Source organism: Apis cerana, linkage group LG11, assembly GCF_029169275.1.
Source record: "Apis cerana isolate GH-2021 linkage group LG11, AcerK_1.0, whole genome shotgun sequence".
Lineage (NCBI taxonomy): Eukaryota > Metazoa > Arthropoda > Insecta > Hymenoptera > Apidae > Apis > Apis cerana.
The window spans coordinates 1722746-1738439 of record NC_083862.1 but is presented as its reverse complement, the minus strand read 5'-3'; the positions used below and the strand labels follow the sequence as shown (position 1 = coordinate 1738439).

General features: G+C 42.4%; 1 protein-coding gene across 2 annotated transcripts in view; it reads right to left on the bottom strand.

Annotated features, from left to right (window-relative positions):
• Positions 1–12494, bottom strand: part of LOC107997155 (homeobox protein caupolican) — a 34451-nt gene extending 21957 nt beyond the window's left edge. For both annotated transcript variants that reach the window (XM_062081309.1, XM_062081310.1), the window contains exon 1: positions 9246–12494. In XM_062081309.1, coding sequence (XP_061937293.1) covers positions 9246–9284 — 39 coding nt within the window. In that variant the 5' untranslated portion in view covers positions 9285–12494. The remainder of the gene's footprint in view (positions 1–9245) is intronic.
• Positions 12495–15694: the final 3200 nt, after the last annotated feature.

Genomic DNA, 15694 nt, shown 5'->3' with positions numbered 1-15694 from the left:
TGCGCCGTGTTTCCACGATTTATAGATCCCGAAAAGAGAATCGGTTATCCTGTAGACACAGATGCGCCGCTGTTTGCACACGGAGCATTTGTCACGCGTGTCCTGGGCGAGAGAAAAGGGACCGGTCGAGAGATGATGCCCTCTTTGCAACGAGGCCCAGCCGAGTCAATATTGACCCCAGCCCAGATTGATGGACCTTCTTCGCATGTGTGTTTAGGCCTCACGGTACTCACTTATGTTTCCACCCTGTTCTCGTTAGTCAGTCCCTGTTCACTTCCATTCTATCCTCTATACAGCTAGAATGTTTTATCTAGTACTTTTTCATTTTTTCGAGATATTTTAAAATGTAGAATGTTCTATACTTTTTTTTTTACGCAGACAGCTCGCTTTTATGCGGAATTAAAATATTCGTATAAATTTTTCAAAAGTCTGGAAACGGTTTAATTTGTTTATCCCTGGTAGAGATGGCATGAAAACTTTAAGTTTCTCGAACGTTTTAACTAGTTGCTGCAAAATGGCGGATTGTGCTAATCTAATTTTGACAATTGTTCCAAGTTTAAAGTTTGGTTAAATCCTTTTTTTAATTGTTAAATTATTTTGGAAATTTTATAATATCAACATTAACAATGATTTGTAATTTTGCGAAAATTTTACTAATAATATTATTTCGTTTAGAATTTAATCGTACCAAATTTTACAATTGAATAAGAAATCCTTCGTAGAAAATACATTGTTAAACAATATCCACTTGCACTTGGTTTTACAATAATTTCTAGGAACATTGATACAGGTTTTATATTATTATCAGGAACGACTTCCGCTCTGCAAAGGGAACAGAACGAAAACAAACTACTTGTAATCGAGCAATTCATCGATCGCAAAACGTTTGATCGAGTAACGCACCGAAATCACGTATATTCTTAGAAATTGATCTGCCAATTTTGTCGAGAGAAATATCACGTGGCGGAAGTTCTTTATTTTTATCCATTTCCCTGAATACCTATATCAAACTTTATATTTCGGCAATTTTGAAATTATAAATACAGCACGACGATTTCGAGTTAAGTTCCCAAATTCGTACATTTTCCATAGCATTAAAGGCAGAAGCTTAGAGGAATCCCGAGGGAACCACTCGAAAAAGGCAAGGAAGCCAAGATCTAGGGCCTCGAATGTAAACGAAATCTGATAAACCGTGAAATCGTTCGTTCTCACGGGGTTTCTCCGTGATACCGCTCGGTATCTGGCTAAATTAATTCGCTCCTCCTTACTAATCGCTATACTCTCCTTCACACTCGCGACGCGGCGGTCGGAACCACATTATCTCGATTTAGGATCTTTGGAAGGGTTGCGCGAACGAAACGTTGGATTTGAAGAAATTTTGTTTGAGATAAGAAATTATAAAATAACTAGACACGTGTAATTAGTTAATAATAAAAATTCGAAGCTAAATCTAACGTTAAATTTATTTTCGAAAGAATAACGACATTTGTGTTGTTATTTCTATTTCTTATAACTTACGAAATTACGAATGGGCGGAAGAAATTTACGTGGCGCGCAATTTCGAACAAATAATTGGTGAATAAATATTATATTTTTGAAGTTTAATATTTTACGTATAATAATAATTATTATTATTTTAATGTTCTCAGGTCCGGGTACGATTATTCCTCAAGAATTGAAGGAGGTTTGTGCACGCGTTTCGACAAAAGGGTTTAGTCTCTCGCCGCAGGATCGGCCATCCGACACCCAAGTTTCGCCGTAAAGCGATTAAAGGCGTGAGTGGCGTTATCGGGAGAGAACCCGCGACGATACAATGGCGCATCCGGCGTCATTTGCTAACACTGTCACTCGAACGATAAAGGTATACGTCTGTCTTCTACGCATTGTCGCGCGATACTTTCGTCCTCGTTGGCACGATCGTATTCCTCCTAAGACTGTATTATACCCTATAGACCCTGCGCGCCTGATCTCTATTTATTAAACATACACATATACCGGCTCTTATCGCGAGGAAAAGAGTTACTTTGTAATCTCGAAGCAACGTGTTAGATGTTGCGCCGAGAGAAACAAAACTCGAGACACGGTCTTCCTGAGACCAGTCGGGACGCGATCTGTTTTTTCTCATTCCTTCGATGATCAAACCGCTTACATAGATATCTAAATGTAATTCGATAAGGAACTCTTCTTTATTCGGCTGTGTGGTCTAGGTGTAGCCGAGAAAGATACTCGAGTTAGATTAGGGATAGCGTTACGTATTTATTAATGATATTCATCGTGGTTTCTTAATACATTGTTAAGCGATATTTCTTCTGTGTTGATAATAGGAACGAAATAAAATATAATCGGTTCTCGTATAACGTTCCGAGAACGGATTCAATCGATTTGTCTCAATAAAGAGGTTCTTGATCGATTAAAAGTAATAAATGATTCCTTAAAATGCAATTTTCTGTTTATAGACGGTAACAAAAATGATCCGGAGGGTATAAGAAAAAAATTGCTTTCTTACCGCTAAAAAAATTTGATTCACAAAATTCGAGGAAATCGTTACTTCCCGTTACACTTCCCGAGAACATTTTTCACCTTTCGAATAAAATCGAAACACCGCACCAAAAGAGAAACATAACCTAAACGTCTCTAACAACATCAATTACCAGAAAATCTACTTCCCTCTCGAAAGCAAGTTTCGCGTAGTCCAGCCTAACGTAACACGTAACCGTTTCCTCTGCTGTACAAGCTCCTATATCTCGAAAAAAAAAAAAAGAAAAAAGAAAGAAAGAAGGAAAAATTCGCTCCAACACGAATTGGATCTAGCACGGCAATGTCCGCGTTACCGGCTAAGGGTTAAACGATCTCGGAATTCAGAGAGACAGACGGGGAAACCGCTTGAACAGGAAAGTCACGGGACACCGAATTCGTAATGGTTCGTTTACAAGCGGCCCCGCGGAATTTATTGCATCGCCGCGTGAACATACACAACACGTACACAAAGATCGTTGCCCGCGAACCAATGATTTATACCGTGAGAAAGATTAGGCATTCGCGGTTGAACCCTTCTCCACTGCTGTTACACATGCGCACGCGCGTGCGCATGCGCGGATAAAACAGCCAACGACTCCCGTAACGACAATTTCAATAAATTATCCCGCGGTACGCGACCGATCAGAGATCGCCTTTCCTCGAACATCGATTACATGCCGATCTCTTACCCGGAGTCTCGGCGCGTTCTCTTTCTTCCGATGAATCTGCATTCTCCCTCGAGCGACGTCTCTCCGCGTAAAAACTGATCGAATATCCTCGCGGGAGGATCACCATTGTTCCCAAGACGTTCTTAGGGAGACATCTGGTGGTAGATTTTGACAAGATGCGCGCTCTGTGGTAGGGGCGTTTCTTTATAGGTGGTTCTTGCGGCGTATACGAATGGATTATTTTAGACCAGCCACTCGATGACGGGCGTTTTTGTTTTCCAAGAGATAAAGCTCGGGATCGATGAAGTATAAGTGGTTTTAGGTATTGACGAACTCTTCGGGGGAAGGGGTTTCCATATCCGGGAATCATTAACTTGTCAAGAGTCTATTCTTCACGAGAGAGGTTCGTAAATCGAGTTAATCTTCACTAAGTGAAGACATTTTTCTAGATTAAAAACACAGTTTGGAATAATCTCTATTCCCATTCAACGATTTCTTTGTGGATCTTCGTCACTCGAAATTTCCACGAATCTCTTAATTGCTATACGTATTCAATGATTTTTTTTATACTGATACAATTTATTCCAATTATGTAGAGATAAAGAAAGCAGGAGGCATGTATTGACATGGTCGGAACGTGCGCTCGAGAGAACCGCGAAAGGTTCGCTTCTCGACCTCTTATCTGCCGATTCTACGTAGCAGAATCGAAGCGGAAGAGAGAGCAGGTTTCACGAGACTAATCGCGAACGATAATGGCCGGATGATTTATCGACGGCGACAATTGGACCGCTATGTGTCGAAACGTAATCGGACCGCCGGAAGTCTCAGGAGCAACAATGTTTCTGTCATAACGTCGCGCGCACGGCTCCTTGCGCGCATGTTAACTTTAACGTCGCGCAAGAAGGGGGGATTGATAGTCGGAACTATGTAGTCTGGCCGAATGGATTCGAAGAAAGAAACGACTAAGAAAAAGACCAATATTATTTTCCACGTACATTAATGCTCGAATAAAATCAAAAAAGATTTAGATCAAAAAAACTAATCATTTTAGACGAGTCTCAACACTTTTTAGAGACGGGAAAGCAAGTGCCCCATTTGTCCCGTGTAGGCTACGGTCATGGCGAGAGGAATTGAAAAAAAAGTAGAGGAAAAAAAGAAGAAAGAGAGAGAGAAAATCGAGTGCAAAACGCAGCGGTGCACTCGAGTGAATGAATAGAAGACACCGGTGAAACGGAGAGAGAGAGAGAAAGGAGGCGAGAGGAAGAAGGTAACAAGGATCGGAAGGAACAAGAGACCGAAGCAGAAAGAAAAGAACGGAACGCGAGCATGCGAGAGTGAATGAATGCAACGTGGCCGAGGCAGGAGAAAAGAAGCGAAAAAGAGGAAGAAAGAAGGAGAGGAAGAACAAGTGCGAGAGAGTGAGGGCGGAGGATCTGAGTCAGCTCGATTGGATCGAGTAGCGCCGAGTCAGCGAGCGAAACAGCGCTAACTGCCGGGCGCAAACTACTACCGGAGATCGTATCTGTATAGCGACATATCGTGCCGCGGTGCATCGCGCTGCCAACTTGCAATAATATGGCCATTCATAATTTTTACGCGAGCAAGCGTCATTGAGGAATTCTGCTCTGCTCGTGGCGCATTCCTGAGTCGAAAGGTATTGGAAACGCGGCCGAATTTTCTTTCCCTCTGCCCACCACACTTGCGCGCCGCAGATCGCGCAATTTCGCGGATTCCAAGGCGGATGGAGACTCACGATTCGACTGGTCGAGGGAGGGCGGTCGCGAGGGGCGGCCACGAAGGTAATTTCGTGGCGAGCTTGCGCTATAATCGCGCTCGACGGGCCGCCTTTTTGCGGTTTCGAACGCGGGACGCCGCCGTATCGAAGACAACCGGTGCCCGGAGAGAGAGGTGTAGAGAGTTTACGAAACTTTGGGAGGAGCGGAGGGACGTTATAAATCATGTGCCGATTTTTATATCGACAAGAAATTCGAAACTCGAGTTTTACGTTCGAAATCGAAATAGGGAACGTTTTTCCTTTCTTCAAATAATAATAATAACAATCGTGTTTTCAATTTGCGGAAAGTTGAATTTTCATCGATGAATCGATTAAAATAAATCTAAAATTTACATACGTAAAGTGAATTCAATTATCACTGACAATGAACTATTTTTATCCGAGTTTCGAAAATTTTATCATTTAATTTTTGAATCGTACGCACAATGAAAATAATTGTACGTATGCTGAACATATGTTCAAATTTGACGTACAAAAACTAAATAGAGGTCGAAAAAATAAATGCGCGAAGAGCGATTATACGTCGAATTCCATATACACAAAATTTATTTTTCATTTAATATTTATATAACAGCATGCACAGAAATTTCTACCTCAGCAGCAAGATGGCCTTTCTTCTCGATTTCTTTTCCTTTCCTTCAATTATAATATCGTTTACAAGACAAGTAAGTGACGATTAATCGCAAGTTCGATTCAATTTACTGTCCAAACTGCGATATTTACTTATATATATATACTCGTTCTTACGATACATCCAGCGACACTTGACTTCCCTCGAGACGAAATTCCAAAAATACACGTTGGATTAAGAAAGAAAGAGAATACGAGGCAGTGGAAGGATCTTCACTTCAATTAGATCGAGTGACGCAGATTAGCGATATGAATTCGCCGCGTTCTAAATTTAATATACACGTCCGTCGTCGCTGTGGCATCTTCATTCTTCGAGGGTGCGGCTCTGAATTTTTCGGGCCAAAATTAAAGCTCGTTGCCACACACATTCCTTGATTCCTCTCCTTGTAAACAACGTTGCACTCGAATACGTTCATTGTCTTTTTTAACATTCTCAAATATTTACGATAATTAATTATCTTTTAAAACATATTTTTTTTTTAAAATCTTCTTAACTTTTGAAAAGACTCTCTTTAAACTCTCGAAAGATGACGGGTCATTTTCGCATCCAAAATTCCCTCGCTCGTGTCACAAAAATTTTTAGAAAAAAGAAAAAAAATCTTTAGCGTCGGGTCGCTTTTAACCCGCATACGTATTATCTCTTTGCTCAAAATATAATGTATTTAAGAATAAACGATAAAATAGCGTCGCGTCGTAAAACTCGGTGCCCGCCGGCGGAGAATTAACGATCATATAATAACGTATCTATAAATTTTATTAGAGAAATTATTTCTGTTTACGTATATAATGACACGGATCAGAAATGACCCACAGGGTCGGTGTCGGTTTGAATGAGAGAAATCTAATCGAAACGATGATGCAAGAAACAGGGATACCAGAAACACTTCTGCCGTGATGAAGAAATAAAAGTCGAACGTTTCTCCGAGTACACAGTTGGAAATTAAGAAAGTGGTATAAGCATACCTGAACGCGGTTTACGATTATTAATGATAAAATTTACACGTTTCGCGTGCCGTGTTCATTACCGCCAATTTCTCCGGCGACTCGTTACATCATCGGTGCAAATGTCAACCGATTCCGGTACAGCTGACAATAATAGAGGCGTACGACGATTAACTCTCTTTATCGGGCCGAAAAAAAATGGGAAAAAAATAAATCGTACGTACGCGATCGAGTATTGAACTTTACGAACGAAATGGAAATAATCGGCTTATCACTGATTTTTAGTCAGCCTGTGACATAATTACGATAAGGAGCACACGCAATTTCGAGAAAGTAACGTCCGATGATTCAACTGCCATCTTCCATTTCTCTCCGTTTTATTTCATCAAAATTGAAACGCCAAGTTCGCTACGATTTTACTAATACTAATTACTACGATCTATGTACAAGCGGTGACGAATGATGCGTGTGGAGTAAAGGCGATTGATTAACGTGCAAAAGATGACGAGGAATTGGAAAGAAAAATGTGTCGACGATAAAACGACAACCGTGACTAAAGTGCTTGCTTGTTTGTTTAACTCTGTTTTATAAGTGGAATAATATTCATAGATAATGGGCCATTAATTTTTATCGGCACTTAAACAATATGTGATACCCGAACGATTCCACCGTCTGCCTCGTTGCTCGCATAAAGAATCGCTACCTTTCGAACGTGTTGTATTTTATACAAGGTGCTCGGTTCCAGTTCATTACACGTGCACGTTTTCGCGTGGAACAGAAGATCAATAACGCTGTCTAAAAATTTAGAAAGCATACTTTAAAACTTGTCTCGAGGAAACAGAAATTACGATATAAATGTTACGAGAAAGAAAAAAAATTGCCATTCTCTAATCATTTTTCTTGTTAGAAAATTTTCCTTGTCAGAAGAAAGTAGAGATGTAATTAGAGAAAAAAAGAATGTCCGAGTCGCCATTTCGAAGATCCATTATGGCCATACAATGGCGAGGATATGGTAACAAAAAGCTCGTTGATGGTAAGACGAGATAATTATTCTAGCCCGGCGCAAGCTCTTCGATCATTTCGGAACGTTGCTTTAGGCGTGGCAACACATGTTCTCAGCTCGGCGCTATGCACAGTGCATAGGTATGCAACGTATACCTATATGCAACATGTCAGGACACGTGGTACCGAATCTCTCAGGCTTGCCAACGGCTATCCATTTTCGCTACGAACAAGATCCCACGCTACAAATTATCCCTTGCGGTCACGGAACCGAAATGAATCGGTGCAACGACTAATTATGCTTTCAACTCGTCAGAATTTTCATAGATAATCCATTTCGGATCGATAAAACGTGTAGTAAGTTGAAAAATTATAAATCCATCACACGTACCATATATCGAAATTTGTAGGATACGATTTTACCACAGCACCATCTCCAAACTTTAAATTTTATATTTTCCAATTTGAAGATTAATTCAAGTCTCGATTTCTAGAAACTCATTAACATTTTTTTAACGAAGATACACGTTATATTTGATTTAAATTTGTATAGTTAAGAAATCGAAATTTCGTTCGTATTACAAAATAAAATTTCAATCTTATTACATTTTTGCTAGTTAATTCGTTTTATACGTTCATATATTAATATCGCGTACATAAAGAAAGTGAAGGGATTGAAAATGTAATTTCATTAATGGCCTCTTCCAACGAAATCAAGCAAGGATCGTAATTCGGGGGAACGAAGAAAGCAACTTCCTCGACTGCTCGTAAAAGCGCATCCGCAAACAGCAGGGACGATATCCGCTTTCGCGGTGAATAGTCAACAACATAAACGATTCATTCGCTGGTTAGCCTGGCATATGCGAAGTCACACACGGGAAGAGAACAGATAGACACAAATAGGTGAGGCTTTTGACCGTTGAATACATTTGACTTTCAAACGGTTGAAATTATATCCGGATTCATATATCTACAGACCTGAAATACAACGACCATAGTTTCTCGAATCGTGTACTCCGAATGTTGAAATATATGTGCACTTGTCACGAATATTTCGATACCATGTTTTGTTTTTCCAATCATTGTAAGACTTTCCTCTCGCAAAACAAAATTTTATTTTTTATAATTTTTGATAATCATACTTTTTAAATGATAAAAATTTTGTAAAAATACCTAAACAAACATTGTAGCATACACGAATTTCTGTACGACGATTTTCAAATGTGTTAAAATTAATATAATATTGAAATAAAATATGCTAGAATTTTTACTAATTTGCGATACTTTTATGATAAATACTTTTGTGATTAAGTGTTATGTCGACGTCATAGATAATGAACTACATATAATGAATTCTTTAACGTAATGCGAACAACAATTAAAAGAATTCATAAATATGTTTTACGATCAGTCCACCTAATAATTTTACCTGTTAAAACACTATCGCATAGTCCAATAAATATTAAATATTGTTTGAAATTTTAAAAATTCTCCAATGGTATTAATAACGAAGTAACCAAGTTCGTACGCGACACGATCGATTTCACTTATATCGATCGATGTCATCGAAAGATATCGATTTAAAGATGTATCCATCGCGTATTAATCGTATCACTAGATTCGTATCAAAAAACTGGTGGATAGAATTTAGAGTTGAAAAAACGAATTAACACGAAATGACGAGGACTCACCTGTAGATTTGGCGATCCTCGAAAAGAGAACTGTGACATGTTGTGTCGGCCACTCAGGGCCGTGATGGTCGGGCGCCGCTACGCGATCATCCTTCCAGACCGTAGCATCTGTTGCAGTCTCACCAAGTCACTCGGAACAAGTATCAGATCACTTTTGTTTTTTCTTCTCTTTTTAATTTTATTTTTTCACCACGTAACACGACGAGAAAGATAAAATCGTGCGGATATAATTGCCGGTCGAAGAACCAGAGGAAGTCACTAAATGCAAAACAAATGGCAAAAAATTTTTCACTATAAAACTCACGCCTGTTTTATTGCACTGTCTAGTACCCGACTCTACTTGATTCTGAAGGCGGTCTCCGCTCGTATATACACTTGCACTGTCACAAACGCAGACACTTGCGAGAAGCAGGGACCAGTTTTCCGATCTTCGACCACAATGCAGTTATAAAGATGACACTGTCGGTTTCGGGATTTCACGATGAACACAGACTGATGATAACTACAAGTCAACAGGAACAGTTCACACTGGTCACTAGAGATCGAAAAACAAAGATTGCAGATTTGTCCGGATGATAAAAATGATGTGACACGAGTCGAAATTGATAAATCATAAATTAATAACGATAGAAATATAACTAACGCGTTACTTAAATGTAAGTATCATATGCGCCGGTGGATGATTCGTTCGTGTAACTCACGCCGTTGATCCGATCGACGCGCCAGCTATGATCGGTCGCGACTATCCTCTGAATCGTCGTTTCTTTTCGACGGAATCCAGACCTCCGCTCAGCGGTTAGGAAGGCGGAGGTACGTAAGTACGAGTGCGAAGAAGAAAGCGCGATACAGAGAGAGAGGAAATGAGAAAGCAAGACGAAATAGAGGGAGGAGCGAGCGAGAGGAAGCGCTAGAGGGACGGACAAGAGGCGAAACGAGAGATAGAGAGGGAGAGAGTGGTAGATCGAGAACTCGAGCGATGGTGACGAAGAGACTCGTGAAAAAGGAAAGGCGAGGATCGACTTGTTCGCGCGCACCGATCTCCTTTTTTTTCCTTCCTTGCTTGTAAAATCCGTCCACACGTTGAATTGCTTTGCATCCCGTGAAATCACGACATGGAGAGACTCGTATTCGTTCCTGTTATCTTTTTTAACAATTAGAATCGAAAATCGATCGATATGAATTTTTTTTTAACTCACAAATTATATCGGTATCACCAAATCTATCTATATACGCGCACTTTAAACAAATAGTAACTACGAACTGGCGCGAGTCACATGTGTATAACGCCTCGGCACTTCTGTCTTCACCTCTGCGTGATTCGCGTGCGTGTGCGTCCACATGTATGTGTATGTTTTCACTCGTGTTTAGAGGGGGTACAAGGAGGGCGCGTGTCCATGCGACGAGTCTTCCCTCTCTACCTTCAAACTTGGCGGAAACTTCTTTCGCGCGCGCTTACGGAATAATTACTCGAACGAGTACGAGGTTTTTCAATTATCCGTCTAGTATTATTCACACGCGCACTTTTCTAAATCGTCACTGATATCCGATTTTGATCGGATAATCACCAATAAGGATATATAAGAGATGGTAAATCCAACAGTGGGTTATAAGTAAAGCGTTCGTCGAAGGTCCGGATAACGCGATCCAAATCCGTAAGTTCTGGTATCCTCGTTCCTCGAGATGACGGTTGATCGGTGTAGGAGGAGGCGGCGGTACAGTGACGGTGGCGCTGGCGATAACGATGGTAGTGTGCCGATGGTGGTGGTGGTAGTGACGAGAAACGGTCGGCTCGACAGTGGTGGTGGCAGAGTCGTCGCCGTAGTTCTTTTCCTTCCATGGAAAGGGGGACGATTTTTGCGAGATGGTTTGCCCTCGGTGAGACGGGTGGGAGGGTCCAGGCCGGCACGCCGCGCAGTGTGGTGGGGGAGCCTGGTGCCACCTCTGCTGGTGGCTGATGATGCCACTACCGGCACCTCGTACCCACGCGAATTCGTACCGCACTCTACTAGTAGGCCGAGTGTTCTGTGTATACTTCTCTTCTCTCGAGTCAGGTCGGCATCTTCGTAGATCGGGCACGGAGCCGTACACCAGCGGTTAGCGTCGGCAAACGCGACAATAAAATATGGTGAGTCGCCCGTGGGGCCAGCTAACGCGCTCCCAGCCTACCCCCTCTCACTCCGATTCCCGTTCTTCCCTCTCTTTCTCTCCTTTTCCTCTTTCTGTTTCTCCGTCTCTCTCTTTCACGACACGTTCCAATCTCTTCTTCTCCCTCGTCCGTACGCTCCTCGTCCCTCGTGACGCCCCACCGTCGCCGCTTTCTTCCCTCTTCGTTCGGCTTTCGTTTTGTGGAGGGGATGGGTGCTCGAGCCAGAGGGGGCGCAACCGGCCGAGATGCTGCCGTTGCCACCGTGTTCGGCTCTGGTGGGGTCAAGGGAGAGGTAGGTTGCGTTAGGAGGGGCGAGAAGAGGAGGCAGAAACTACACGACAATTTTAGTTCGATAGATCCTGAAGTTTAGCCTCAGCGGCGCTGCTTTACTTGCCGCTGACTTCTTCCCGGTAGTTTGTTCGCTCTCCCCCCGTCGTCCCCTCCCTGCCGTTGCTGTTCGCTTCTCCACCTCTTTCTTGGACACGACCGCACACTCTGACGGTTCCCCACCACCGCGGTGTTCCCACTCTCTTTCTTTCTCTTTCTCTCTCTTCTCCTTCACCGTGGCGATCGTCAACTACTTCGTGCCCCCTCGCTATACCTTTGGCCCCCACCTCCTGAGATCCTCCTCCTTACTCCACACACAACGTAACACTTGACTACACAACTTTTCTCTCTTTCCCTCCAACTTTGACTCCACGTTTGCTTTTCACTTCAATATACCACCGCTGCGATGTCTCTCTCGCTCGACACATACACAGTGAAACGCACGAACATCACCAGCTGATGAACGTATTACACGGGCACATTTACGCGGGCACATAAACGCGTACCAGCAGTTTAATGCGCTGATGATGCGTGTATGTCCCATCGCGCGTTTCACCACCAATTGTCATCGGCTTTTAGAAAGTCGCGATAACAAACGACGCTATTGATCGTTGACTTTTCAAATTTTGTTCACGTAGCTACGGTCGAATTTAAAAAAAAGGTGATCCACGTCGAGCGACAAATTCGATCGTATAGACCGACCAAGTCAAATGATTGTTGTTGGTCTACCGTTGTACGCGAATGCGGCAACGTGCCGACGATCACTAACAATATACAAGTTGACAATCCGGCGAGCGACGGATACGATGACGACAACGACGACTTCGGCCGTGGCATCGCGAAAGTGTGTTTTGCGCAGTTCTTTCAAGGGAACTCGCCTCCTCGCGCTTACTTGTCGCCCTCCTGGCGCGACCGCCGATCAAAGGGGCGGGTAGGGGCGGCTGTAGGTGGTGGATCGCGAGCATAGAGGTTGCGGGGGAGGACATTCGGTGGAACGGCGGTGGGGACAACCGAAGGGGACGATGTGGTTCGCGGGGTGAATAAAAAGGTGCACTGACATTTTTCGCCGGCCGGCAGATTGCCGATATACACACCTACCTACGAGAAGTACCTGCCAGCGAAGATATTTTTGCCGTTTCGTGGTGAAACTCACACGCTCTCGCGTTTACCCCCTCGCTTAAACGGATCTTTGTAGTGGTGCATACCGGTGCATAAGAGGAAGGGAGAGAGAACAAACTGGATAAATTGTCCCCTTCCACACTTCTTTCGCCCCCCCTCTAATATACCGCGGTGGGTGCGGAGCTCGGCTTTTTTCCCCTCCGTGGGCGCGGACTAGCCTTGCTCCGCCCCCTACCACCTTTCCCTATCCCCTCCTGTATACTCGAAGCTACTCGTACTACCACCAAATCGTGTGCCACTGCCTTTCTCGTCACCCCGCAGTGTGCGCAGCACGTTGAGCTACTACTTCGCGCTCTTGCTCGCCACGGCGACGTCGACGGAGGAACACATTGCAGGACAAAGAGAGTCTAGAAACTGGAGCGAGATGGAAACATACGGTGGAGGCACACCGAGACGTGAAACATTAGTGTACCGTTTGTTAACACCGCGGTCTACACATAGCCGCGCGCAACTCTCACTCCTCTCCTCCGTACCCTTCTACCACTGGTGACTTCAAGAGGCCGCTACTATGCGTATACGCTTTGTAAGCCCACGTGCAAGTGTATGAGTCAATATACGCGAGTGTCATTGCAGTGTGTGCTCTTGCTCGAAGGGATTCTCTCTCTTTGTTTTATTCATTCTCTCTCTTTTTCTCTCTTCCGCTCTTTGACTCCACCTTAAAACTCCCTTCCTCCGATCAGTTTCTATCCCTACACCGGTGACTTTCCGAGAATGCGATACCGAATTTGTCGACGGCACAGAACGTCGACGTTCCGCTACGACTACGCCCAAGCTAAGCCGCTGTCCGATGTCATCGCACATCGATTTTGGATTCCTGTCTCTGTGCGTGTGTTACGAGGATCAACCGCGCGTCTTCGGAATCGGGAATTAAGGAGCCAACAGAGTAATAGTGGCTTTGTATCGTGGCTCCTTTATATTGCGATTACCGAGGTTTAATATCACGAAATTCTCGGTAAAGGATTTTTAAAATATCTACGTTACGTTTATCTAATAAAACGTTGAATTATTCATCGAGTGACCATTGTTCCTTATTAAAAATTATATCTTTTTTATCGACATTTTTCCTCCTCTTTTTCGCGCGTGTTTAATTCGTAATCAAAATATCGATTTGCAAAACGGAATTAATCGTAATGGAGCAATTTGTAGCGAGTCGATCTACAAACGGTGGTATACCATTGGGGGTGTTTTATTATGACTGTGCCCGCTATATAGGTGTCTCCACGCTTTGAATTACTAATGCCATGGATCAACCAACACGTTTAACTGTAGTGAGACGAGACAGTTAACTGTAGCGCGAGACAAGGCATTAACATGTTAATGCGTCCTACTCTATAGGCTATAGTCTAGCACAGTACGTACATGCAATTCATGTTAAATGCATCGGCTCTACGCATTGTTACGCTTCAACTAATGATTCGCATTCTGCCGCGAATTTGAATGTAAATGAAAGGAAAGATGATACGGGTTTAACGCTACTGTTATGCATAATATGTTATCGGCTTGCATTTTTAAATCGATAAATACACGTTTGATATTAATTTTGAAAAAAATAATTAAAATAATGCATAAAAATCTTTCTTTTCGATGGGATGTTTGTTAATACAGTATTTATATGGAAGTATTTATATAGAAGTCATTCATATTTATTAAATGTAATGAACGTTTTCATAATGTGTAATTAAATTCTTGCAACATGTTATTAAACAGTTGAACTAAAAATAGAACGAAATGCTAATTCGATTGTAAAAATACATTATACTTTCGTTATACATTATACTTTCCCTTTGTAATATATTTGAACACGATTATCGTGCTCTTTATCACCGGATTTCCCTAGAATGCCTGAACATGGACAAGTTAAGATTACATATATATAGTAAGTATTATTATACACTGTAATAAAATTTCTCACGTGAAGCTCGTTTAGGTATACAATGACTACTGTATGCAAGAATACTTTTTTACTTTATCCATTACTTTGAAAATGCGTACGAGCTATCATACAATTATCGTCTATAATTGCAGATTATGCACGATACGAGAAGCATACGTAATACCCAATGTAAATCCATCCGCGTATAGATTAAACTATAGGTTGAATCCATTATAATTATTTGCACGATATATATTGCGAGCATGTTTAAAATGTTTATCTAATATATTCAAAGGTTACAATTTTCCTAAATAACCTCCACAGCTTATCTGATTCAACGACAAGCGCGTGCCACACGTAATTCGATTTGCTCACGTTTCATCCGATTACTTCGATAACATTGCCTTTCTATCCTCGTGCACTTGTGTTGTTTCGAACGCCGAAGCTACTAAAATTTTAGATGCAAACACGAATCTCGTTCCATATATCGTCACTATCGATATTGTTCAGTTAAAATTAAGCCGCTATTGAAACTCGTCACATAGGAGTTTCATCGCGAATTTAAGACGCTGCTATCGAACCAATGCGACGTTTTCTTCGAACAAAATCGAAGGAAGACGGTTAAAAAGAGACTTTTCCTGCGCAAGATCGACGGTCAAGAAGTGGTTGGCGACCAGTCACGGGCAAGGTCGACGAAAGCTGCTGCACAGGTGGCAGCACGACTCGACAAAGGACGGTTATAGACCCTCCTCGTTGGTACCTTGGCATCATTGCCAGTGGGAAAAGTGGGGGTTTGCTTGGGGCCATTAGGTGGGGGCTTTCCCTTTCCACTTTCCACGCGACCACCCCTCTTACTACTCGTCCCTCTCGCACCGAAAGGGACGGAAGGGGTGACGTGTATACTTTCGACAATGTGTGCAGCAA